Source organism: Monodon monoceros, unplaced genomic scaffold (assembly GCF_005190385.1).
Source record: "Monodon monoceros isolate NGI ecotype Baffin Bay Population unplaced genomic scaffold, NGI_Narwhal_1 Super_Scaffold_1, whole genome shotgun sequence".
Lineage (NCBI taxonomy): Eukaryota > Metazoa > Chordata > Mammalia > Artiodactyla > Monodontidae > Monodon > Monodon monoceros.
In genome coordinates this window covers 80,115,061-80,140,138 of record NW_021703765.1, presented here as the reverse complement: position 1 = coordinate 80,140,138, position 25,078 = coordinate 80,115,061, and the positions used below count along the sequence as shown (strand labels likewise).

Genomic DNA, 25,078 nt, shown 5'->3' with positions numbered 1-25,078 from the left:
ACATTAGGAGACCAAGGGCTTCCCTGGTGGCGCAGTGGTTAAGAATCCTGCTACCAGTGCAGTGGACACGGGTTAGAGTCCTGGTCTGGGAAGATCCCACATGCCACGGAGCAGCTAAGCCCGTGCACCACCACTACTGAGCCTGTGCTTTAGAGCCAGCGAGCCACAACTGTTGAGCCTGAGTGCCACAACTACTGAAGCCCGCACACCTAGAGCCTGTGCTCTGCAACAAGAGAAGCCACCCAATGAGAAGCCAGCGAACCGCAACTAAGAGTAGCCCCCGCTTGCCGCAACTAGAGAAAAGCCTGTGCGCAGTAACAAAGACCCAAGACAGCCAAAAATAAAAATAAAAATAAATAAAAATAAATAAAAAGATTAGGAGACCACCTGACATCCTGCACACACCCTAATCTTGTCAGCAACCCCACCCTTTTGAAACTTTGCAGAATAAAGAAGAATGCAAGACTGTTACTGTCTTGATCCTTATCACATACCCCTGACCATAAGCCCCGACTATAAGACCCCTCCCTATTCCCCAGGGAGGGGGGCACAGTTCTTGAGGCGCTAGCCTACTGTGTTCCCTCTTTGCCTGGCAAAGAAATAAAGCCACTCTTTCTTTCTCCTCCATAACTCTGTCTCTGTATTTCTGTTCGGCATCAGTGCACAGAGAGTCAAGATTTTGGCATCAAGATGACTCAGTGGGGAAAGGTGTTCCAGTTAGAAAGGAGAGAGATGAGAACACAGATTGTTTGGGAACTGCAGGAAGATCAATGGGACGGGAAGGAAAAGTCCAGGCTGGGCTACAACAACCTGGTAAGAGGTGAAGCCCTGAGATCCACCCAGGTGAGAAGGGTCTGCTCACAATCTTTCTTGATAGAAGATTTGTGAATAGCCTTGCAGAACCCTTTCTTTTTAAACAGGAATTACATTTATTTAATCACAGAGGCATACATGTTTTTGTTCAAAACTCAAGGAACACACAAGTATGTAAAGTAAGCAGTAAGTCTTCCTTTCATTCCTCCATCTCATTTTCTAGAGGTGATGACTTTTTTTTTTTTTTTTTTGGCCATGCCCATGCAGCACACAGGGATCTTTGTTCCCAGACCAGGGATTGAACCCCTGCCCCCTGCAGTGGAAGTGCGGAGTCTTAACCACTGGACCACCAGGGAAGTCCCGAGGTGATAACTTTTAACATTTGGGCTATATACACTCTTGCACAAAACTAATGAATCTTTAGTTTTGCTAAAGCAAGATAGATAGATAGATAGATAGATAATTTTGCAAGGTACTCTTATCAGGAATATCTTCCTATATCAGAACAGAGATTAAGCTCCTCGTTTTTAATTATATTTCATTGTATAAATGGACCACATGTAGTTTATTTAACCAATGGCCTTTTAACAGACATTTAAAGTTATTTCCAGTTTTCCTCTATTGCTGCCATCCTATGGTGAACATCCTATTCTGAATGATATATCTTTGGGTAAATGTGCCAGAGGTTTCAGAAGATAGATTCTTAGACATGGAATTGTTGAGTCAAAGGACAGGTATATTGAGTGAGGTAGTGTGCACAGTGGCTGAGAGAATAGCCCCTGGAGCCACACTGTGTGGGTTCAAATCCTATTTCCTTTCCTTACTAGCTGTGTGACCTCGTGCAAGTTACTTAACCTCTCACTGCTTTTTCTTGTCTGTAAAAGAATAATACCTATCCCTTAAGGATGTTCTAAGCACTAAACAAGTTTAGCTTATAAAGCACCTACACTAGTGCCCAAATGGAGTAGCTCTATTTCTATTAACCCTTATTATTATCTTGTATTAGTTCTTATTATATTAGCTTTTATTATAACCTTAATAGATACCACCAAATCACCCAACAAAAAGGCTGAACCAACTTAGACTCCCACCGACAGCGTATGAGAAATACTTCTTCCGTGTCCTTGCCAGCAGGCCCTTGTTCGGTTGCTTTGTTTAATAAGCATTTTTTTCCTTCTTTTTCAAAAACGAAACAAAACCAAAAACCTTTACTCCTTTAAAGTGGTGAAGTCCAATTTATCGGGTTTTTTGCTTGTTTGTGTGTTTGGTGTTGTACCTAGGAAGGCTTTGCCTAAGCCAAGGTCATGACGACTTACTCTTAGGTTTTCTTCTAAGAGTTTTATGTCTTACATTTAGATCTGTAATCCATTCTGAGTTCATTTTTGTGTACGGTTCAAGAAAAGGATCCAACTTCATTCTTATGCCTATTCAGTCATCTAGCAGCATTTATTAAAAAGATGATTCTTTCTCCCATGGATTTGTTTTAGCACCCTTGTTATAAAATCAGCTGACCATAAATGCAAGAGTTTATTTCTGGACTCTCAATCCTGCTCTATTGATCTATATATCTATCCTTATGCCGGAGCCACACTGTCTTGATTACTGTAGTTTTTTTTTTTTTTAATTAATTTATTATTTATTTATTTTTGGTTGCATTGGGTCTTTGTTGCTGTGCACAGGCTTTCTCTAGTTGCGACTAGCGGGGGCTACTCTTCGTTGCGGTGCGTGGGCTTCTCATGGCGGTGGCTTCTCTTGTTGTGGAGCACGGGTTCTAGGAGCCCGGGCTTCAGTAGTTGTAGCACATGGGCTCAGTAGTTGTGGTGCACGGGCTCAGTAGTTGTGTCACACGGTCTCTGGAGCGCAGGCTAAGTAGTTGTGGCGCACGGGCTTAGCTGCTCCACGGCATGTGGGATCTTCCCGGACCAGGGCTCGAACCCATATCCCCTGCATTGGCAGGCCAGTTCTTCACCACTGCGCCACCAGGGAAGCCCCTTGATTACTGTAGTTTTGCAGTAAGTTTTTAAATTGCGAAATGTGAATTCTCCAACTTTGTTCTTCTTTTTACAGATTATTTGGTTATTCTGGTTTTGCCCTTAGGTTTTTTGCAATAAATTTAACACCACGTTTCAAAACCCTGAAATACCCTTCTCCTTTCTTTTAATGTCTCTGTTAGTCAGTATCACCAGCTTCCTCTGCCCCCTTACTTCCCAATTTCTCCTACTTCTTCTTCTTCACTAGTGGTCCAAAGGTCTCTCATTTCCCAAATGTCCCAACTCAATGTCATTTGCTACTTCCAGAGGCAAGTCTCCCCAAATACCACCAATGAACTGTGCCTCCTGAACCCACACTCTTATGTGGCCCTCCCCGTGGAAGATGGGCTGGCGTGGTGACTTGCCTTAGCCAGTAGAATGTGGTGGAGGTGATGTTCTGGGATTTCCAAGCCTAGGCGTTCAGAAGGTCTGCCTGTGTGCTTTCGGAAGTGTTGAGTAGCCTTGTAAGAAGTCCAGCGCACTCAGTGGAAAGAATATGTGAAGAGGCTGTGTGCTGATGGCATATAGAGAGACACAGACCATATGAAGAGGGAGAGAAGCCCAGGCATCCCACACGGCCTGCGTGAGCCTACCTGCCATCTAAGAGACCCCAAACAAGGACCAGCCAGCTGAGCCCTGTCAACCCACAGAACCATGAGAGATAATGCAATGGTGATTGTTTTAAGCCACTAAATCTTGTGGTAGTTTGTGACACAGCACTAGATAACTAAAACAGAGACCCCAGCTACGTTCAAAGGCAAACAGTGAGAGTGCCAAATTCTAACCACTAGACCACCAGGGATGGATGGATAAACAAGGTCCTACTGTATAGCACAGGGAACTATATTCAATATCCTGTGATAAACCATAATGGAAAAGAACGTGAAAAAGAATATATATATGTGTATAATTGAGTCATTTTGCTATACAGCAGAAACTAAACACAACATTGTAAATCAACTATACTTCAATTAAAAAAAAAAAAAGGCAAACAGTGAATTAATGTCTCTGGGGTTTCTGATCTGTAAAATGGAGATGGTGATCATAATAGGACATCCCACAGGGTTTTTGAGAGGATTAAATGAGATCACGTAGGCACATCTCTTAGCCTCATGCCTGGCACAAAGCAAGCATTTGATAAAGGACAGCTATTGTTATTAGTATTTTTTTAAATAAATTTATTTTATTTATTTATTTTTGGCTGAGTTGGGTCTTTGTTGCTGCGCGCGGGCTTTCTCTAGTTGCGGTGAGCGTGGGCCACTCTTCGTTGCGGTGCCTGGGCTTCTCATTGTGGTAGCCTCTCTTGTTGTGGAGCACGGGCTCTAGGCATGCGGGCTTCAGTAGTCGCAGCACACAGTCTCAGTAGTTGTGGCTCATGGACTCTAGAGTGCAGGCTCCATAGTTGTGGCGCACGGGCTTAGCCGCTCCGCGGCATGTGGGATCCTCCCGGACCAGGGATTGAACCCATATCCCTGCACTGACAGGCGGACTCTCAACCACTGTGCCACCAGGGAAGCCCTGCTATTGTTATTTTTAATTTTAAAAAGTAGTTCCGTCCCGTTCAGGGGCACATTCCAGTTGTAATAACAGAACTAGGCATGGAGATTCGAGTTAATTGTGAAAGTCACAAATGTTAAGCGGAATTTCCCCCAAGCTCGGTAGAATCACTGCCTGAGCTGTTGAAATGATTCACTGGAACAAGTTTCTGTACAACTCATGCACTAGTAAGAAAAAAAAAAAATACATAAAAGAAGGACAGGAGCAAGACAAAACATGCCCACAGCACAATCGGAAGACAGGAAATTCCATAGCAGGGCCAGAATCCAGGGAGGCTGGGATTGACATTCTGTCTGAGTAGTTGTGGACCTGGATTTAGAATCCTAGGGTGTGAGAACTGGAAAGAAGCTGGAAGATGGTCTCATCCCCCACTTTATACATGAGGAAGCTCAGGGGTTAAGAGGTTTCACGGCTAATGATGGAGTGAAAAAAAGGCATCCAGGGTCTCCAATTTCTCTCTTCTTTTCAAACGTAACAGTATCTATTGTTGTTCTTTCCTAATTTTATCCGTGGTATTGGGTTTTTTTTTGTTTTCACTTTTTAAGATTTTTTTGATGTGGACCATTTTTAAAGTCTCTATTGAATTTGTTATAATATTGCTTCTGTTTTACGTTTTGGTTTTTTGGCCGCGAGGCACGTGGAACCTTAGCTCCCCGACCAGGGATGGAACCTGCACCCCCTGCATTGGAAGGCGAAATCTTAACCTCTGGACTGCCAGGGTAGTCCCCTATGACTTTTTTTTTCTTTTTAAAAAGCAAATATTGGGCTTCTCTTGTGATGCAGTGGTTAAGAATCCGCCTGCCAATGCAGGGGACACGGGTTCAAGCCCTGGTCCGGAAAGATCACACATGTCGCAGAGCAACGAAACCCGTGGGTCACAACTACTGAGCCTGCGAGCCACAACTATCGAAGCCCATGCGCCTAGAGCCTGTGCTCCGCAACAAGAGGCGCCACCGCAATAAGTCCACACACTGCAACGAAGAGTAGCCCTGCTCGCCACAACTAGAGAAAGCCCACGCCCAGCAACGAAGACCCAATGCAGTCAAAAAAAAAAAAGAAAAAAAGGAAATATTATGAAATTGTAAAACTTAGAAACGGAGGATCCCTTGCAAATTCCAGTTCCCCAAAATAACTATCGTGAATAGTCAGGTTTTCTGACTCTTAGTTAATAAAGGCACTTAGGGTTTACTTTAGGGTTACTTAGGGTTACTTTATGAATGTCATTGACAAGTCCACATGCATCCAAGGAGGGAGCAGGATATTCACAGGCAGCAAGGGTGGGAAGCAAATACTAGTCATTTCACTAGAGTCTAACTACAGCCACATAATGTGACCTCAACCCAGTACAGCCTTCTAGAAGGGGCAATAATATAATAAGAGGCAGTGTAGTATAATGGTTAGGGACACAGGCCTTGAAGCCAGGGCCAGATTCAAATCTTATTAGCTGTGCAGCCTTGGATAGATGACCAACCTCTCTGAGCTTCCTCATTTTGAAATTGGAATCAGTAACAGTCCCTACCTCATGGACTGCAGTCAGGGGAAAACAGGATAATGTATTTCAGATAATGATGGGACTTCCCTGGCAGGCCAGTGGTTAAGACTCCGCGCTTCCACTGCGGGGGGCACAGGTTCAATCCCTGGTGGGGGAACTAAGATCCTGCATGCCGAGCAGCATGCCGACCAAATAAATAAAGAAATAAGAATAAAGCGCTGAGTGTGGCGTCTGGCACAAAGGAAGCTCCCCCTGCCGGGGGTGCCAACACCATCTTCATCATCGTCTTCATCATCAAGTACCACTGCTTCCTGTGTGAGTCTAACGTTAGATCATCCTGACTGGCGTTTCCTGGGAGGAGTCTACAAATCCCTATCGTGGGACCTGGGTGTGAAACTAAAGACGCAGATGTCCTACTTCTCACTCAAAGTAGAAGCAACACAACTCAGAACCTCTTGCACGGCAAGAATTCATCAGACCAAAATACTACAGGGTGGAAATGTTCTGTAGTGTTACACCCAATTATACTGAAAAGCAAAGAAATGATGTGTGCAACGATGACCTGCTGCAAGGCAGAGGTCAAAGTCTTTTTACATTCTCTAAGTTTAATTTTCCAAAAATGGGGGCTTTTAAAATATTACGTGCATCATGGGGGAGGTTGTGTGCGTGTGGGGACAGCTGGCATACCACTGGTATATATACGCTCTGTACTTTCCACTCAGTTTTGCTGGGAACCTAAAACTGCTCTAAAAAATAAAGCTTATTAATTTTAGTAAGTCACGTGCTCAACAATAAATTACTTACTTGAGCAAGAAGCCATCTCAAAATCTAACACAAACAAAGAAAAAAACTAACTTATTGTAACATACCACTGGCAATCCAACTGGGTTCAAGTTTTCAAGCATCTTATGAAATGGCATGCTGCTCTCAGATAGCTTTTTTTTCCCCTTAGCTGGGGATTAATTGCAGGGTTCTGGTGTAGAAAAGCAACCCATGTTTTACAAAGAAGATGGCATGGAAACATCAAATGCAACACATCTGTCCTCATAAAATACTAGACAATTACTGTCCTCTCGGCCTTTCCAAAAAAAAAAAAAAAACCATACACATGCTACTGTTTCCTAAAACATAAGCCTGTTAATATTCCATGCAATTCTTCATGTTTCTGTTGAGCACAGTAAATTATTATTGCTCTTGTTGTTTTGTTTATTATGCAAGGCAACCACATGACAGTGAATTAATTCTCCCATGTTAAGTATTCAATATACAGGCACACAGCCTTCCACATTTCAGTCTGCTTGAATTATGTCATGTCATAATTCACAATGACAGTCTGCTTGCCCAAATGTATTCTTTACATTTAGAAAATTCTGTGGGTTCTTATATGCCCGGGGATTTTTTTTGTTATTTGTTTATGCAAACAGCAGGTTGCATAAGAGCCTCGCTGGCTTTTTTTTTTTTTTTTAAAGCGATTTCGTAGTTTCCTGGTAACCATTCAGTCATCTATTTCAACACCCTGACATGACATAAAGGCGAGTGCTGAACCACAGGTTCGCCACTCAGACCCACACCTTGTTCCCTGAGCGTTCGCTAGGTGAGGCGCTCCCTAAGACCAACGCGATTCACTCATGAACCCGTCCCACCCGCAGAACCATTTTCTGGAAATAGGCAAGAAGAACTGCTGTGTGTTCCGGGATGATTTCATTGCCAAGGTGCTGCCGCCGGTGGTGGGGCTGGAGTTTGTGTTCGGGCTCCTGGGCAATGGCCTTGCCCTGTGGATTTTCTGCTTCCACCTCAAGTCCTGGAAGGCCAGCCGGGTGTTTCTGTTCAACTTGGCTGTGGCTGACTTCCTCCTGATAATCTGCCTGCCTTTCCTGACGGACAACTATGTGAGGAAGTGGGACTGGAGGTTTGGGGAAATCCCCTGCCGGCTGATGCTCTTCATGTTGGCCATGAACCGCCAGGGCAGCATCATCTTCCTCACGGTGGTGGCCGTGGACAGGTATTTCCGAGTGGTCCATCCCCATCACGCTCTGAACAAGATCTCCAAGCGGACGGCGGCGCTCATCTCCTGCCTCTTGTGGGGCATCACTATCGGCCTGACGATCCACCTCCTGTACAAAAAGATGCTGATCAGGAATCACCGTTCGAATCTGTGCAGTAGCTTCAACATCTGCGATACTTTCCGCTGGCACGATGCCATGTTCCTCCTGGAGTTCTTCCTACCCCTGGGCATCATCCTGTTCTGCTCGGCCAGAATCATCTGGAGCCTGCGGCAGCGACAAATGAACAAGCATGCCAAGATCAAGAGGGCCATCAACTTCATCATGGTGGTGGCCGTTGTCTTCACCATCTGCTTCCTGCCCAGTGTGGCCGCGCGCATACGCATTTTCTGGCTCCTGCGCACCGCTGGTACGGGGAACTGTGACACCTATCGCTCGGTTGACCTGGCGTTTTACATCACCCTCAGCTTCACCTACATGAACAGCATGCTGGACCCTTTGGTGTATTACTTCTCCAGCCCATCTTTCCCCAACTTCTTCTCCACCTTGGTCAACCGCTGTCTGCGGAGGAAGGTGCCGGATGAGTCCGAGAATAACCGCAGCACGAGTGTCGAGCTCACGGGGGATCTGAGTACTACCAAGAATGTTCCCGACACTTTAATGGCCAATCCCAGTGAGCCTCAGAGCCCCTCTTATCTGACTCTGGCCTCTCCTTAAAATAACCAAGCCAAGAAGGGAGAGGATCATCAAGGACCAAGATCTCTGGAGAAGCAGTTGGGCTGGTACACAGAGTAACATCATGAGCCTTGGCCTGTGGTTTCCCAGAACTTCCAGACCCAGAGAATCAGATTTAGAGAATTGGTCTGGTAGCATAGGCTGCTTGGTTGCAGCGTATCTCCACCGGGATCTCGGGGGAATGGAGGAAGAAGCTCCTAGGCGTCTGAAACTTCTGTTCAATCTTGGATACTCGCAGAACTGAAGATGGCAAAACTGTCCACATTTCTGCTGCTGGTGAGTTGGAGCCACAGAGACGCCCACTGGCACCTGTGACTCACCAGCCTCTTTCCTTCACCTGCCTGAGACTTCGATGGTTCTCAGCTCCTGGGGCAATGCCTAGCCTGTTTGTGGGCTCCCACTGGGATAAGGAAAGCTAAGTGATTGGAGGGGAATTATTGCTCCTGGAGGGAGCCCAGGCATCATGAAACAAGCCAGGAGGTCACCTGGCTTCCGTGGGACCAATCCATCTTTCAGCTACGCTTTAGCAGAAATGGACCAGACAGAAACTCATAAGCTCTGGTTAATATCTGAGTTTCCAGTGCTGGTAAGGAGGGGATTTGCCCCAGCAGGGACTGAGCAAAACAGTGTTACTAAGGGAAAGGAAATGGCATTTATGTTACAACCTGCAAGGAATCCATTCCTCTCTTGTTTACACAAATTTGAAGGTTGAACTGTTAAAAAGACTTCAGGGAGAGAGCTGCTTGCCACCTCTGTTTGCTTTTATCACTAAAAGGGAAATGCTGCCCAATGGTTAGAGGGGGGAAAGCTTCCTCCTGGTTCATTTGCTTGTGTTTCTATAAGAAATCTACCACTTCAATAAACTTTGCTATGAGACACACAGTCTGGTGTTGCATGTGTCTGGGTGACGGTTCACAGACATGGACTTCTTACTTATGTGTTGTTAACCCATAAAATTTTCAACCAGGTTGCCCTGGTAGAAAAATACCACATACTGTAAAGTAAGAAAAGGACGTGACTCTAACTTGCAACATGAGATAGTTAAGTAAAACTTACATGTGCATTCGAACAAAGATGGGAGAGAGCTGGGAGAAGTACAAGCAATTTAATTCAGAAGGGTAGTACTGACAGGATTGCAAGACCACTTTGCTTTATTTAGGGCTTGGTGAATGTTGCTATGAGTATTTGTGTATTAAAAAAGGAATCCAGCCAGACTGGGGGAGGAGAGAACTTCCTGTGGAATGGTTTCAGTTCCCAGTTCTGGGATGGAAAGGAGACGTACTGGTTTGAGTCTGTGATCGGTCCAGGTTTCTGTTACGCTTTCACTTCCACTCAGTTCTTTAGCAAGATGAGGCTTGCTTTGGCATTGTGACTCGGATGCCAATAAGAAATGCAGATACTCAGCCTCCCAGCCATGGCTGAATGGCAGTAAAGGAAGAAAGATGAACGTTCTTGAGGTTCTGAAGTGTTTTTTGATCAGTGTGCTTGTCTGTTTTTTCAATTAACTCCTAGAGACAGAAAGTTAAAAGCAGAGATCACCTTCTTAAAGAGGAACAGATGAGCAGAGCTGAGCTCAGAGGAAAGCAGAGATTCCCCCAGCCCCAGATGCATGAGTCAGCAGGGAACCCAGTTGTGAAACTCCAACCTGTTTAGAACTAACAACCCACATCCGTCCTTTCGTTCATTCATCCCATCAGCTTTTATGTATTAAGCACCAGCTGTGTGCTGTTGTGTTCTGAGTGGTTGATGGAAATAGAGCAAGGAACAAGGCCCCCAGGACCCTCTTCTCATACAACTCACATTCAAGGTGGGGAGGCGGACAGAAAAGACGTAGACAAATAAATGGAAAGGGAGCTTGGGATGTCTATGAGGACTCTGAAGCCAACAAAGCAGGGTGACAGGCTAAAAAGGGGGTGGGACTGGGATGACTGGGAAGTGACCTGGAGCTGAGCAATGAATAACAAGACAGAGCAAACAGTGCAAAAATCTGGAGGAAGGGCATTCTAGGCAGAGGGGATGGTAAGTGCAAAGGCCCTGAGGTGTGTGAGTGTATTAGTCTCCTAGGGCTCCATAGCAAAGTACCACAAATTTGGTGGCTTAAAAAAGCAAAAATTTAGGGCTTCCCTGGCAGTGCAGTGGTTAAGAATCTGCCTGCCAATTCAGGGGACACGGGTTCGAGCCCTGGTCTGGGAAGATCCCACACGCCGCGGAGCAGCTAAGCCTGTGCACCACAACTACTGAGCTTGCTCTCTTGAGCCCATGAGCCACAACTACTGAGCCCGCATGCCACAACTACTGAAGCCTGCGTGCCTAGAGCCTGTGCTCTGCAAGAAGAGAAGCCACCGCAATGAGAAGCCCTTGCACTGCAACGAAGAGTAGCCCCCGCTCATCGCCACTAGAGAAAGCCCACGCACAGCAACGAAGACCCAACGCATCCAAAAATAAATAAATAAGTAAAAAATTTAAAAAGAAAAGAATGAAATAATGCCATTTGCAACAACATGGATGGACCTAGAGATTATCATATTAAATGAAGTATGTCAGACAAAGACAAATACTGTATGATATCATTTATATGTGGAATCTAAAATATGATACAAATGAACTTATTTATGAAACAGGAACAGACACAGACATCGAAAACAAACATACAGTTACCAAAGGGGAGAGGAGGTGGGGGAGGGATAAATTAGGAGTTTGGGTTTAGCAGATACAAACTATATATAAAATAGATAAACAAGGTCCTACTGTATAGCACAAGGAAGTGTTTCAATATCCTATAATAAACCATCATGGAAAAGAATACGTAGAACTGAATCACTTTGCTGTATATCTGAAATGAACACAACATTGTAATCAACTACTTCAATTTAAAAAAAGAGAGAGAGAGAGCAGTCTCCTAAATACTTCTGTTTCCCTGTCCAGGAGAATGCCAACATTAATTTTCATAAATTTATTTATTTTATTTATTTTATTTTTGGCTGCGTTGGGTCTTTGTTGCTGCATGAGGGCTTTCTCTAGTTGCGGTGAGCGGGGTTTACTCTTCGTTGCGATGCAAGGGTTTCTCATTGTGGTGGCTTCTCTTGTTGCGGAGCATGGGCTCTAGGCACATGGGCTTCAGTAGTTGTGGCACGTGGGCTTCAGTAGTTGTGGATTGCGGGTTCTAGAGCGCAGCCTCAGTAGTTGCAGCGCACGGGCTTAGTTGCTCCGCGGCATGTGGGATCTTCCCGGACCAGGGCTTGAACGCGTGTCCCCTGCACTGGCAGGCGGATTCTTAACCACTGCGCCACCAGAGAAGCCCGCCAACATTAATTTTAAAAGGGAGCAAGCAATGACATTCTGGGCTAAACCAATGGCTTATTCTACTCAGTCTCAAACTGTGTGTGGTACAACGTGTGAGTGTGTGTGTGTGTGTGTAACTATATGTATGCATGTCTGTGTGTCTATATACATATTGGAAGGGGCAGTTATCATCATTTACACATCTCTTTTTCATTACTTCCTTTATATTTTGGAGGGTACCAGTTCTTGGGGTCATGAGTTCCATGAGTTTACTCTCTGCAATGTAAAAAAGTAGGACTTCCTTTTAGCTGCCCCCAAAGAAATGCCCTGGGACTTCCCTGGTGGTCCAGTGGTTAAGACTCCTCGCTTCTACTGCAGGGGGTGCGGGTTCAGTCCCTGGTCGGGGAACTAAGATCCCGCATGGTGTAGGTTAAAAAAAAAAAAAAAGAGGGATTACCCCTAAGTCCAGAACCATAAAATCAGGGGTACAAAATTGTCTTTGTTTCTGATTTTATGAACTCTCTTACCTTTCCAAGTTTATTAGCCTATCTGCCCCAGGGCACCTTGCCTGACGGGAGGGGATTCAAACTGCACCTAGTGTTCTGGTCCTTAACATGCCTTTTGGTTTAATAGTCAAAATACTTCCTGATTATGGTCTGTCAATCCACTGACCTTCCTGCTTACAACAAGCAGTTGGATTCACAGACGGTCCATCAAGCCCAGCTCGCCTCTATCTTCCCCCACTTTGCTTCTACAATCAGAATTTAGCTGAGGGATTCGGTTAACCACAGTGCCTTGGTGAAGCCACTAGGTACTGGAAATTGACCAATTACCAACCAACGGAAATATGGATCATCGCCTGCTCCCCCATCCTTTGGATCAAATTGGTGACTTCTTCAAATTGGAAAGGAAATTTTGATGAAATTCTTCAATAGTTGAGGCTGGGTTGTTTGTGTTACTGGAAATTCCTCTTTTTTTATTTTTTTCCTTTCTCATGGTAGGGAGAAGATGCCTTACTATAACTGTTTAACTCCAAGTGCTTATGGATGAAGTAACTGAAACACACTTAAATTAACTTAAGCAAAAAAATTAAAGAGAGAAGAAATATAGCGGTGTTTCTCACAGAAACTAAGAGAGAATTCAACCAGGCGTGGGCAGACCCAGGACACCAGCGCACAGCTCTTCACCCGCCTCTTAACCATGAACATGATTCAACCCTTAATACCTGTGTCTCTCAGGTCAGATTCTCATAAGAAATAATCTGATTGGTCCCAAACCACATTTTATAAAAGGGTCATTAGGACAACAATCACATGGCTGCTGTGTAAAGGGTTTGTTTTTTTTTTTCCAGTTTTCTGGAGATATAATTGACATACAGCACTGCAGAAGTTTAAGGTGTAAGCATAATGATTTGACTTACATACAACATGAAATAATGATCATGATAAGTTTAGTAAATATCTATCATCACATATAGATACAAAATTAAAGAAACAGAAAAAATTTTCCTGTGATGAGAACTCTTAGGATTTACTTTCTTAACAACTTTCATCTATAACATACAGCAGAGTTAATTATATCTGTTGTGTTATACATCACATCCCTAAGAATTATTTATCTTATAACTGGTAGTTTGTACCTTTGACTATCTTCATCCAATTCCCCCTCCCCCACCGCCTTCCTCTAGTAACTACTAAAGGGTATTTTAATTTTTAAATATTAATTAATTAATTAATTATTTTTTGGCTGCATTGGGTCTTCATTGCCGCGCGCGGGCTTTTCTCTGGTTGCGGCGAGCAGGGGCTACTCTTTGTTGCGGCGCACCGGCTTCTCATTGCGGTGGTTTCTCTTGTTGCAGAGCATGGGCTCCAGGCGCGCGGGCCTCAGTAGCTGTGGCACGTGAACTCAGTAGTTGTGGCTCGAGGGCTCTAGAGCACAGGCTCAGTAGCTGTGGCGCATGGACTTAGTTGCTCCACGGCATGTGGGATCTTCCCGGACCAGGGCTCGAACCCGTGTCCCCTGCATTGGCAGGCAGATTCTTAACCACTGTACCACCAGGGAAGTCCCTAAAGGGTATTTTTAAACTACTGTTTATGTGAACTTATGCTGACTGCCAGGCGTTCCTCAGATAACATTTCAGACCACCGCCCACATCACTCGCTTAAAAACCACGTTTGCGCTTTCAGCAGACTTGATCTCAATTCTCTTGCTTCCAAAATTTCTGCCACGTTACAAAACTCTGGAGAACAGACAGGTAATCAGCCAACATTGAGGAAGAAATGCAGTTCACACTGCCCCAAACCCAAACAGATGTGGACCTCCAGATGTTGACTGCTAGAGCCCTTCCGAAGGCCTTCCTAGAGAATTAAAATCTTTGCAATTTTATATATTACTTAATAAACTCGAGTCCAAGACATACTCTTTGGCAGGCTTAGCTGTGGTGAGTACCTAGCCATGACATTCTGTTCACTGAGTTCTGCGTCTGCTCTGACACAGGAAACATGGCTATTTTTACAGCCCGGTGCTGGGTTCTCTTGGGGCTCAAGTTTAAGATTTGGTCACCCTCTGTCTCTTCAGGGAGAAGGGGTTTGCATGTGGCATTACAAACATCAGGCCTGATCACAGTCGCATGGCCCTGTCTTATGAAAGGCAAGCACTTCTAGGCTCTTAACAAATACTGATATACTGGGCACTGGCCAGTATAGAGAGAGATTTACGGGCATCAATAGGTATTGGGAACAGTACATGACATTTCCAATGTAACTGAAAAGAACTGCCTACTGATGTCATCAGGTTGAAAGACAGTGGGTTTCTTTTCATTGTGCTTACAAAATATCCCTCCTTTGGAATACAATGCTTCAGTAGGAAAATGGTATTGATTCATTTTTTATTTCAGTAAAACAACATGAGGCAAAGACTGGCTCATAATTAGAGAGGTGCTTCATTTATCATCATTTGATCGCTATCAATTATCGTATGTAAGGTTCTCTCCACGCCGTCGGCCAGACACTATGCCTAGTGTTTTCCATAGGTGATCTCGTTTCATCCTTTCAATAACTTCATGGGGTAAGTGCTATTCCATTTCACAGATACGGGAACTGAGGTCCAGAGAGTTTGAATAATTTGCCAAAGGTCATATGACCTGTAAGTGATGAACCAAGGGAACAAATATAGGCAGTCTGACTCCAGAGTCTTTGCCTTTAAAGTTCCGAAACAACGCAAAGTGAGAGATGAGCAACGTGAACTGAAAAAAGTAGGGTGAATGCCTTGACCCATTAGGGCTCAATTAATCCAGAACTTTTCAGGCTGCCCGACTATTAGGGGTCTCCCAGGTCCAGGCTGAGCTCATGTACTTAAGCTGCCAGGCACCATGCTTGGCACTGAGTGGATCAATAAATGTTAGCTTCCCTTCTTCCAAAGCTCACTGGTGACTGAGCTCTTTCTTCCTTGTTGAATATTCTTCTCGTCTTTCTAATAAACCTACCATCTCACAAGGAGGCAGGTAAACGATGTTCAGTGCAACAGTGTTTGTAATAGTGAAAACCAGGAAACAACCTAAGTGTCCATTAGAAGGGGAATAAACAGCAATACAGGCACCCAGTGGAATACTATCAATACATAGCAGGGAAGAAAAAAATGAACCAGAGTTACCTGTATCAATAGAACTGAACCTTGAGCATAACATCTAGAGCAAAGAGCAAGTTGCCAAAAGATACATGTAATATGATAACATTTTAAAAAATGTTTAAAATATGCTAAACGAAATAACATGGATTTTGGAAGCATCCATATGTAACAAAACAAAAATCATGGAAGAGAAGGAGGCATAGCAGCTGCAAGATACAGATGACCCCTGTGGAGGAAGGAGGAGCACTTGATTGAGGGGAGGCCTCAACTGTCTCTGTAACGCTTTTACTTTATTTTAGAAGAAGGATCTGCAAATGTCCTTCAAAGGGGGAATGGTTAAACAGCCTGTGACACGTGCATGCCATGGAATACTACTTAGCAATGAAAAGAAATAGACTATTTGACACATGTAACAATTTGGGTGGATTTTAATGGCATTATGCTAAGTGGAAAAAAAAAAGACCAGCCTTAAAGAGTTTCATACTGTACGATCCCATTTATGTAACATTCTTGAAATGACAAAATTATAAAGAAGACAAATAGGGAATTTCCTGGCAGTCCAGTGGTTAGGACTTTATGCTCTCACTGCCGAGGGCCCAGGTTCAATCCCTGGTCGGGGAACTAAGGTCCCGCAAGCTGAGCGGTGCAGCCAAAATAAAATAAAATAAAAATTAAGAAGATGAATAGATCAGTGGTTGCTAAGGGTTAAAGAGGAGGGAGTGGGAATTGTACAGTATGAGGGTGTTCCCTCATGGTGGCAGAACCATCTGTATCTTTTTTTTTTTTTTTTTTTGTGGTGTGCGGGCCTCTCACCATTGCGGCCTCTCCCACTGCGGAGCACAGGCTCGGGAGGCGCAGGCTCAGAGGCCATGACTCATGGGCCCAGCCACTCCGTGGCATGTGGGATCTTCCCGGACCGGGGCACGAACCCGTGTCCCCTGCATTGGCAGGCGGACTCTTAACCACTGTGCCACCAGGGAAGCCCCCATCTGTATCTTAAATGTGGTGGTGGTTATACAAATCTCCATATGTAGTAAAATGTCATAGAATTAAAACAAAGACATACAAGAAGAAGAAGGATTGTTAAGTCTGGGTGGTAGGAACACAAATTGTGTTATTGGTTTTTGATCTTTGTGAGTAGGAGGTTGTATACACACACGATCAGGTTACCTGATGGGACTACGGGGCAGATGCTACAATTCAGGCCCTCTCTCTCCATGTTCAGTTTTTCCTCCACCTTCTTTTGCATCCCTCAAAATACCCACAAATGTCCTTTATGTTTTAAAGATTTTATGGCTGGCAACTTGGGAAACTCATAAAGGGTAGCCCAAAATTAGCTTGTTTATGAAACCATAAGGTTAAAAACTCTTACAAAATGAAATAAGGGACTTCCCTGGTGGTCCAGTGGGTAAGATTCCACACTCCAAATGCAGGGGGCCCAGGTTTGATCCCTGGTCAGGGGAACTAGATCCCGCATGCATGTCACAACTAAGAGTCCACATGCAGCAACTAAGACTCGGCTCAGGGCTTCCCTGGTGGCACAGTGGTTAAGAATCCACCTGCCAATGTAGGGGACACAAGTTCGAGCCCTGGTCCGGGAAGATCCCACATGCCGTGGAGCAACTAAACCCGTGCACCACAACTACTGAGCCTGCACTCTAGGGCCTGCGAGCCACAACTACCGAGCCTGCGTGCCACAACTACTGAAGCCCACGCTCCTAGAGCCCGTGCTCCGCAACAAGAGAAGCCACCACGATGAGAAGCCCGCGCACCACAACGAAGAGTAGCCTCCGCTCGCCACAAATAGAGAAAGCCTGCGTGCAGCAACGAAGACCCAATGCAGTCAAAAATAAATAAATTTAAAAAAACAAAGAAAAAGACTTGGCGCAGCCTAAATAAATAATAAATAGACAAATAAATATTAAAAAAAAATGAACCTGGAAAACATGATGTGAAAGTCAGATACAAAGGGCCACATATTGTATAATCCCATTTGTATGAAATGTCTAGAAGAAGCAAATCCATAGAGACAGAAGGCAGACTGTGGTTGCCAGGGGCTGGGGGAGGGGAGATGGGGTGTGACTGCTAAAGGGCAGGGGGTTTCTTTTTTGGGTGATGAAAATGTTTTGGAACTAGATAGAGGTGATGGCTGTACAACACTGAGAATGTACTAAATGCCACTAAACTGTTCACTTTAAAATGGCTCATTTTGGGCTTCCCTGTTGGCGCCGTGGTTAAGAATCCGCCTGCCAACGTAGGGGACATGGGTTCGAGCCCTGGTCCGGAAAGATCTCACATGCTGCGGAGCAACAAAGCCCTTGCGCCACAACTACTGAGCCTGCACTCTAGAGCCCACAAACCACAGCTACTGAGCCCATGAGCCTCAACTACTGAAGCCCGTACGCCTAGAGCCCGTGCTCCACAAGAGAAGCCACCACAATGAGAAGTCCGCGCATCGCAACGAAGAGTAGCCCCTGCTCACCACAACTAGAGAAAGCCCATGCACAGCAATGAAGACCCAACGCAGCCAAAAATAAATAAATAAAATAAAATAAATACATAAATAAAATTAAATGGTTCGTTTTATGTTATGTTAATTTCACGCGATTTTAAAAAAAATCTGTTACTAATCTATAGAATAACTGCCTCTCTTCTCTAGCTCATCCTCTCTCCCATCCCCCACTCTCTGTCCCCAGTCCACTCCTGGGTCAGGCAAGATCCCTGCCCCAGAGGCAGTGGTCTGAGGATAGAGTTAGGGTGGAATACTCGGTATGAGCCAGTGTCTGTTGTGATTTCTGGTCGTCTCTAGCCTGGGTAGTTCTCGTATAAACATTTTCCTCACTTTCACTGAATACAACTCCTTAGAGCAAGACATAAACCAGGGTGTCTGTTATGAGCTGATTTGTGTCCCCCTCCACCCAAATTCCTATGTGGAAGCCCTAACCTCCAGTACCTCTTTTTTTTTCTTTTTTAATATTTATTTATTTATTTATTTGGTTGGGTCAGGTCTTAGTTGCGGCAGGTGGGCTCCTTAGTTGAAGCTTGCCGGCTCCTTAGTTGTGGCATGTGAACTCTTAGTTGCAGCATGCATGTGGGATCTATTTCCCAGACAAGGGATCAAACCCGGGCCCCCTGCATTGGAAGCACAGAGTCTTAACCACTGTACCACAAGGGAAGTCCCTCCAGTACGTCTTAATGTGACTGTATTTGAACAGGTGGTGTTAAAGAGGTAATTAAATGAAAATGAGGTCATTAGGGGTGGGGCCCTAATTCAATAGGACTCGTGCCTTTATAAAAAGAGGACACAGAGATTAGGACACAGATGTGCACAGAGGGAAGACCATGTGAGGACAGGGGGAAGACGGCTGTCTACAAAGCGAGGAGAGAGGTCTCAGAACAAGTAACCCTACCCACTCCTTGATCTTGGACTTCTGGCCTTCAGAACTGTGAGAAAATAAAATTTCTGTTGTTTAAGCCACCCAGACTGTAAAACTTTGATAAGGTGGCCCGAGCAAACTCGCACAGCGTCTGATCGTCTTTGTCCTATGCCACTGTCAGCCAGTGGTTTCAGAGCTCAGCTGGAATGCCATATGTGTTTATTTAAAACCACTTATCACCTATAAATTAGAATAGAATTTCACATAAGGCCTCTTGTGCTACACAGCAGAGAAATTCAACTTAAAAAAAGTAGAAGAATAACATTAAAGGCAGGTTGACTTTTCACAGGCAAACATTGCCCAACTGCCTCTTCTCTCTCTCCAGCTATCTTTTGTTTAATGATGGAAACCAATCTCAAAATTCATTAAAATGCATACTTTTAAAAAACTGAATGACAGAAAAAAAAATCACACTGCTCTCTGAGGTCCCCATAGAAGCTGACATTTCAGTCATGATTTCAAAAAAAATTTTTTTTTAAACGGGACAACTAAAATTATTATAGTCCATCCAGAAAAAAATTGCTGAATAGTCTTATCTACTGTTATCATTTCTAACAAAGAGTATTCACATAAAGCTCCTAAAAATTATCCTTCTAAAACAAAAATTGAACCATGCCTCTTTTCCTAACCTCAAAAACCTTCAATTATCAAAAGAATAGAGTTCCAACTCAGCACGGTCTTTGCTGCCAGGCTACCTGGTATCAACGCGGGGTGGAGGTGGAAGAGAATGGCTTTTGGAATTAGATGTTTCTGGGTGGAAATTCCAGCTTTCCCTCTCATCGGCCAGGTGCTGGGGATGCAGAGAGGGTGACAGGTCCTGGGCTTAGGATCCTTACAGCTACAGATATTTTATACTGAAATATAATTCACATGCTATAAAATTCATCTTTTTTTTAGGTCATTTACTTTATTGAATATCTTGTATACTTTCTTATAGTCTTAATTCAAGAGACTTTCTTTCAGATACATGCCTAAAAAGCCTGAGAACAGCAGGACAGCCAGGGCACAAAATTCAAACTCCTGCCCGGGCCCTTCCTATGTCTTTCCCATTGAGGACTAAGCCAGCACTTCCCCTCTATCTCAACAGCCCAGTGATCCATCCTTTATAACTGACAGAGTGAAATAAAATGGAATCTGGGAGAACCAACCAGTTGACAGAGGGAAGCCGGAGAAACTCCCAAGAGAGATGGTCCAGCTGATTCTGGAAGCCACAGCAGGTCCCTGGGTATGGCTGCATGCTGGCAGAGGTGACCAGGATGTCCTGGGTCATAGCCTGGCTCCAGACACAGACTGGATTCCCAGCCACCCAATCCATGCAACCAAGACACCATGCAACTCCCTGAGGATGCTGTCCTCCAGCCCTCAACCACAGTTCACTGACTAAAAACACGAACTAAAAACAGATACTGATGCTTGATCTTAGACAAAAGGCTAAGAAATGATAAATTCATCCTTTTAAAGTACAGTTCAGCCATTTTTATTACTGTATATTTACAAACTTGTGCAAACATCACCACTGTCTAATTCCACAACTTTTTCATCATCCCGTCCCCCAAAACCCCCCATGCCCATTGTCAGTCATGCCCCATAGAGCTGCCCCAGCTCCTGGCAAATACCAATCTACTTTCTCTCTATATATCATCATTATTATTATTGTTATTTGTTGTTGTTATTATTATTATTTTGTGGCCATGCACCACTCAGCTTGAGGGATCTTAGTTCCCTGACTGGGGATTGAACCCGGGCCCTCAGCAGTGAAATCGCAGAGTCCTAACCACTGGACCGCCAGGGAGTTCCCATGATGTATTTTTTAAATGAAGAAATGCCATTACAATGTTGGAAAAATTGAGGTAGGGCGATTTGGGCAGGGGGCCTTAAACAGGCTTTCTTCCCCATCTGGTTTTTGACTGTTTGTTCTTCTGAAGTTGAGTCCAACAGTCTTGTGGGACTGAGCCCTTCACCTGTGGGATCTGATGCTAATGAGACAGAGTAGGACCCTGTGGGGACCTCCTGGGTTCAAATCCTTTCTATGTCCCCTGTTTCTTGTTTGTAGGAAATAGGCTTTATTCAGCCTCCTTGACCTTCCGAGTTCGGAAAGGGCAGATTTGAACAGTTGCTTATCAGGGAAGGGAGGGGATGCAGAAACAAAGGAGGAGCAGTGAAGAAACAATAGTGCAGCCTTGGGGCAGGGTCCTGGTTCCTCCTCAAGGGATACACAGAACAATATCTTTGAGTTCTTCTGTAGGAACTAAGACCCCCACCCAGGTGGAGGATGGTAACTTCAGGCCAAGCACAAGATTCCTGGGACACTGTCCTGTTACCTCACCACCAACCAATCAGAAGAAAGTCTGCACACAGTGGGAGGTGATGAAGACTCTGACCCCATCCCCAAATGATTTCCCTTTAAAAACTTTCCTGGTCAAGCAGAACATTTGGAGGTGGCTTTTGGACACAAGTCCACCTTCTCCCCAGGTTGCCAGCCTCCTGAATAAAGCAAGTTTTCCTTTCCAACCAACGCTTGTCTCTTGAGTATTGGCTTTTGAGTGGCGAGCAGCCAAACCCAAGTTTGGTAACAGAAGGTGAGTAGAATCTCTACTGAGAGCTAAATGAACAGTCTGGGAGACCAAGTGCAAGAAATGTCTCCAAATATAGAGCAAAATGATAAGGAAATAGAAATCTGTGGGGAAAGATAAGAGAGTTGGAGGATAGCTCCTGAAGAATGAATGAACACACAATAGGAGTTCCAAAACAAGAATAAGCAACAGATCAACAAATAATAGGAAAAATTTTCCTGAAATTACTAAAGATCAGAGACTGCAGATTGACAGGGCTCACTGAGTTCCAGACTGGTCTGATAAGAGTCATATGTGGGCATAGTCTGGTAAAATCACCAAACCTGAAAGATAACCATCTTACAAGTGTCAAGCAGAAAGCAGAAGATATTCACAAAGGAAAAAAAGTCAGACTGGCATTAGATTTTCATCTACGCTATGGAAAGATGACAGTGGACCAGTATCTACAGAAGAGAGAAAGGACTCCAACCCAAGAATCCTCTATCCAGTTTTCAAAATACTTTCCATCTATTGAGGCAAAAGGAGAAGAGTCAAGGATACCCCAAGGATTCAGAGAATATAACTCCTAGGTCTTCATCTGAGGAAATGACTTGAGAAAAGACTTACCAAACTACAACTAAACCTGAAAAGAAAACTGAAAGAAGAAGAAAACAAAAGAGAAAACAGTGTTAAGAACACAGGCATATGACGTCTTACAGATCCAGAGAGGGATTTGTGTAACAGAGAAGGACTCTTGAAACCAAATGGACCTCCTCTAAGGGAGTTCTAACAAATACTAAATTATTTCAGCCAAACCTCAGAGACTGGTGAGTGGGGGTGGGGAGGTAAAGGGTCTCATGTGTCTCATTGGGGAAGACGGGAAAGGAAAGGAGGAGAGGGAGGAAGTGAAAGTGTTCTAAAGGTCTCATCTCGGAGGGATGAGGGAGAAGGGGAGGAAACAGATCTAGGAGCTGGGAGGACAGTGCACCTCAGTGTGGGACATGGTGAGTTATATGCCTCCAATGATCAGGACAAGGAAATTTGCTTTTGCCCAGTTGCAGCCAAGAAAGCAACATGGGTCACCAGCAGCTCTACTGGAGTCATCCAAAAAAAACTGGCCAGGGTTCTAGCTCTTGCCGCGTCTGCTCAAACCGGCCCAAACCGGCACAACCTGATCCAGAAATACAGCGTCAATATGTGCCGCCAGTGTCTCGGCCAGTACGGGAAGGACATCGGCTTCATGAAGCTGGACTGTGTGAACTTCTTGAATGGGTCATCCAGCATATCTACCTTCCTCAGAAACAATACTAACTCTTTGTAGATAAAATAAAAAATTTTAAACTTACCCAAAAGACAAGGAAATTCATCATGAAGGAAATGGAGAGATCTTCTTAACCAAGCCTGGGAACTCAGAAGCTATGAAAGAAAAGATGGGTATTTGACTATGTCAACATTAAAATGTTTTATGTGACAAGGGATACCAAAAATAAAGCCAGTGCAAATGATGGAGCTGGAAAACTATTTGTAATACAAATAATAGTCACCAACTGTGGTTGACTAACTTACTGTGTGCCATGCACCATCCTATTGACTTGTATTAACTCACTGGTGTCTAGAACAACAGTATGAGGTAGGAATTATGATGTTGATCATGACTGCTACTTCCCAGATGAGTAAACTGGGGCAAAGTTGAATGACTTGCCGAGGTCACATAGCCAGTCAGGGGCTAAGTTCTGAGGCGACCCTTGGCAGCCCGCCCCAGAAGACGATGCTCTTAATCACTTCTCTGCAATTAAGCCAAAGTTCAGATGGATGCTATCTAAAGAGCTTTTACAAATTGACCTGAATAAGACAAACAACCAAGACAGAAATGGACTTAGATTATGAACAGATTATTTACAAAGGAGCAAAACCAAATGGCCAACAAAAGAATGTAAAGATCTTCAAATTCAACAGTGGTCAGAAAAATGCTAATTAAAGAAGCAATAAGACATTGTATCCACTAGACTGACTGACATAACTAAAACGAGCAGTGCTCTCAAGTGCTGGCAGGAATATGGAGAAAAGGCCACTCTGGTACATGTGAAGTTTTGCAGCCATTTGGGGAAGCAATCTGGCAACATCTGTTAAAATGGAAACGAAACCCTTTGACCCATTATCCAACTCCTGGGAATCCGTCCCAGAAAAATAAAAGTACCAATACTTAAGGATAAGGATGTTGATGGGAACATTGTTTTCTTGTATGTGTGGTAGGAAGCTGGCCACAAAATGAATGCCCATCAAAAGGAAAAGGGGAACGATGGAATAAATGATGCTCCATCCACCCTATACATATTTTAATAAAATAAAATCAATCCGTGTCTGCAGCCTGGCGGCCTGCTGGCCCTAAGGGCTGGCAGATGTGTTTTTGGTGAGCCAGCAGTGTTTTTATAAATTCCTGCAGGCTTCTGAGTCTATGATCCCCTGCAAATATTTCCATTAGACACAAAGTCTGCCGTCAAAAGGGCTACAGTACACAAACATACGTGGTATATGTGTGCTATTAACCTTTCATGGGGGGGCGGGGGGAGGTGTGGGTGATGATGTGGAGAAATTGGAACCCTCATATATCGCTGGTGGGAATGCAAAAGGGTGCTGCCACTGTGGAGAACAGTTTGGTGGGTCTTTGATAAGGTAAACATAGAGTTACCATAGGATCCCAGCAATTCCACTCCTATGAATATATCCAAAAGAACTGAAAAAGATGTTCAAACAAACACTTGAACACAAATGGTCATAGCAACACTATTCACGATAGCCAAAAGGTGGAAACAACCCAAATGTTTATCTACTAAATGAATGGTTAAACAAATGTGGTCCATCCATCCATACATACAATGGAATATAATTCAGCCATAGAAAGGAATAAAGTACTGATACATATACAACATGGATGAACCCCGAAAACATTATGCTGAGTGAAAGAAGCCAGAACTAAAAGGCCACGTATTTTATGATTCCGTTTATAGGAAATGTCCAAAAGAGGCAAATCCATAGAGACAGGAAGCAGATTAATGGTCTCCGGGACCTGGGGGGATGGGAGAATGGGATGTGACTGCATAATAATGGGTTTGGGGTTTTTGTTTGGGGTGATAAAAAAGTTCTGGAACCAGACAGTGGTATTTGTTGCACAGCACTGTGAATGTATCAATAGTTAATGCCACTTTAAAATAGTTAAAATGGTGAATTTTATGTTATGTATATTTTATCACAATAAGAAAAGATTCATGGAGCGGGACAATTAGAAAAAAAGAGTCTGAAAAGGTAACTGGGGGAGGGGCAATAAAGGAAAAGGGGTTGAGAAACACTCTGGGATAAAGACCAGTCTGTGCTTCAGTATATCAAAGATCGTCAGCCTTAAAGCAAATACCTAAATAATTCACCTTTTTTTTTTTTAAACAGTGAGAGGGAATTCCCTGGCGGTTCGGTGGTCAGGACTTGGGGCTTTCACTGCCATGGCCCGGTTCAATCCCTGGTGGGGCAACTAAGATCCCACAAGCCGCGCAGTGTG

General features: G+C 44.1%; 1 protein-coding gene and 1 pseudogene across 1 annotated transcript; both read left to right on the top strand.

Annotated features, from left to right (window-relative positions):
- Positions 1-7,382: 7,382 nt before the first annotated feature.
- Positions 7,383-9,499, top strand: LOC114898851 (hydroxycarboxylic acid receptor 2-like). Its single transcript, XM_029228978.1, has one exon. The coding sequence runs from the start codon at positions 7,521-7,523 to the stop codon at positions 8,610-8,612; it is 1,092 nt and encodes a 363-aa protein (XP_029084811.1). The 5' UTR covers positions 7,383-7,520; the 3' UTR covers positions 8,613-9,499.
- Positions 9,500-22,593: 13,094 nt separating this feature from the next.
- On the top strand, positions 22,594-22,849 carry LOC114893007 (annotated as a pseudogene).
- Positions 22,850-25,078: the final 2,229 nt, after the last annotated feature.

Excerpts from the sequence above, each read along its gene's own strand:
- LOC114898851 (XM_029228978.1), top strand. The coding sequence starts at position 7,521 with ATGAACCCGTCCCACCCGCAGAACCATTTTCTGGAAATAGGCAAGAAG.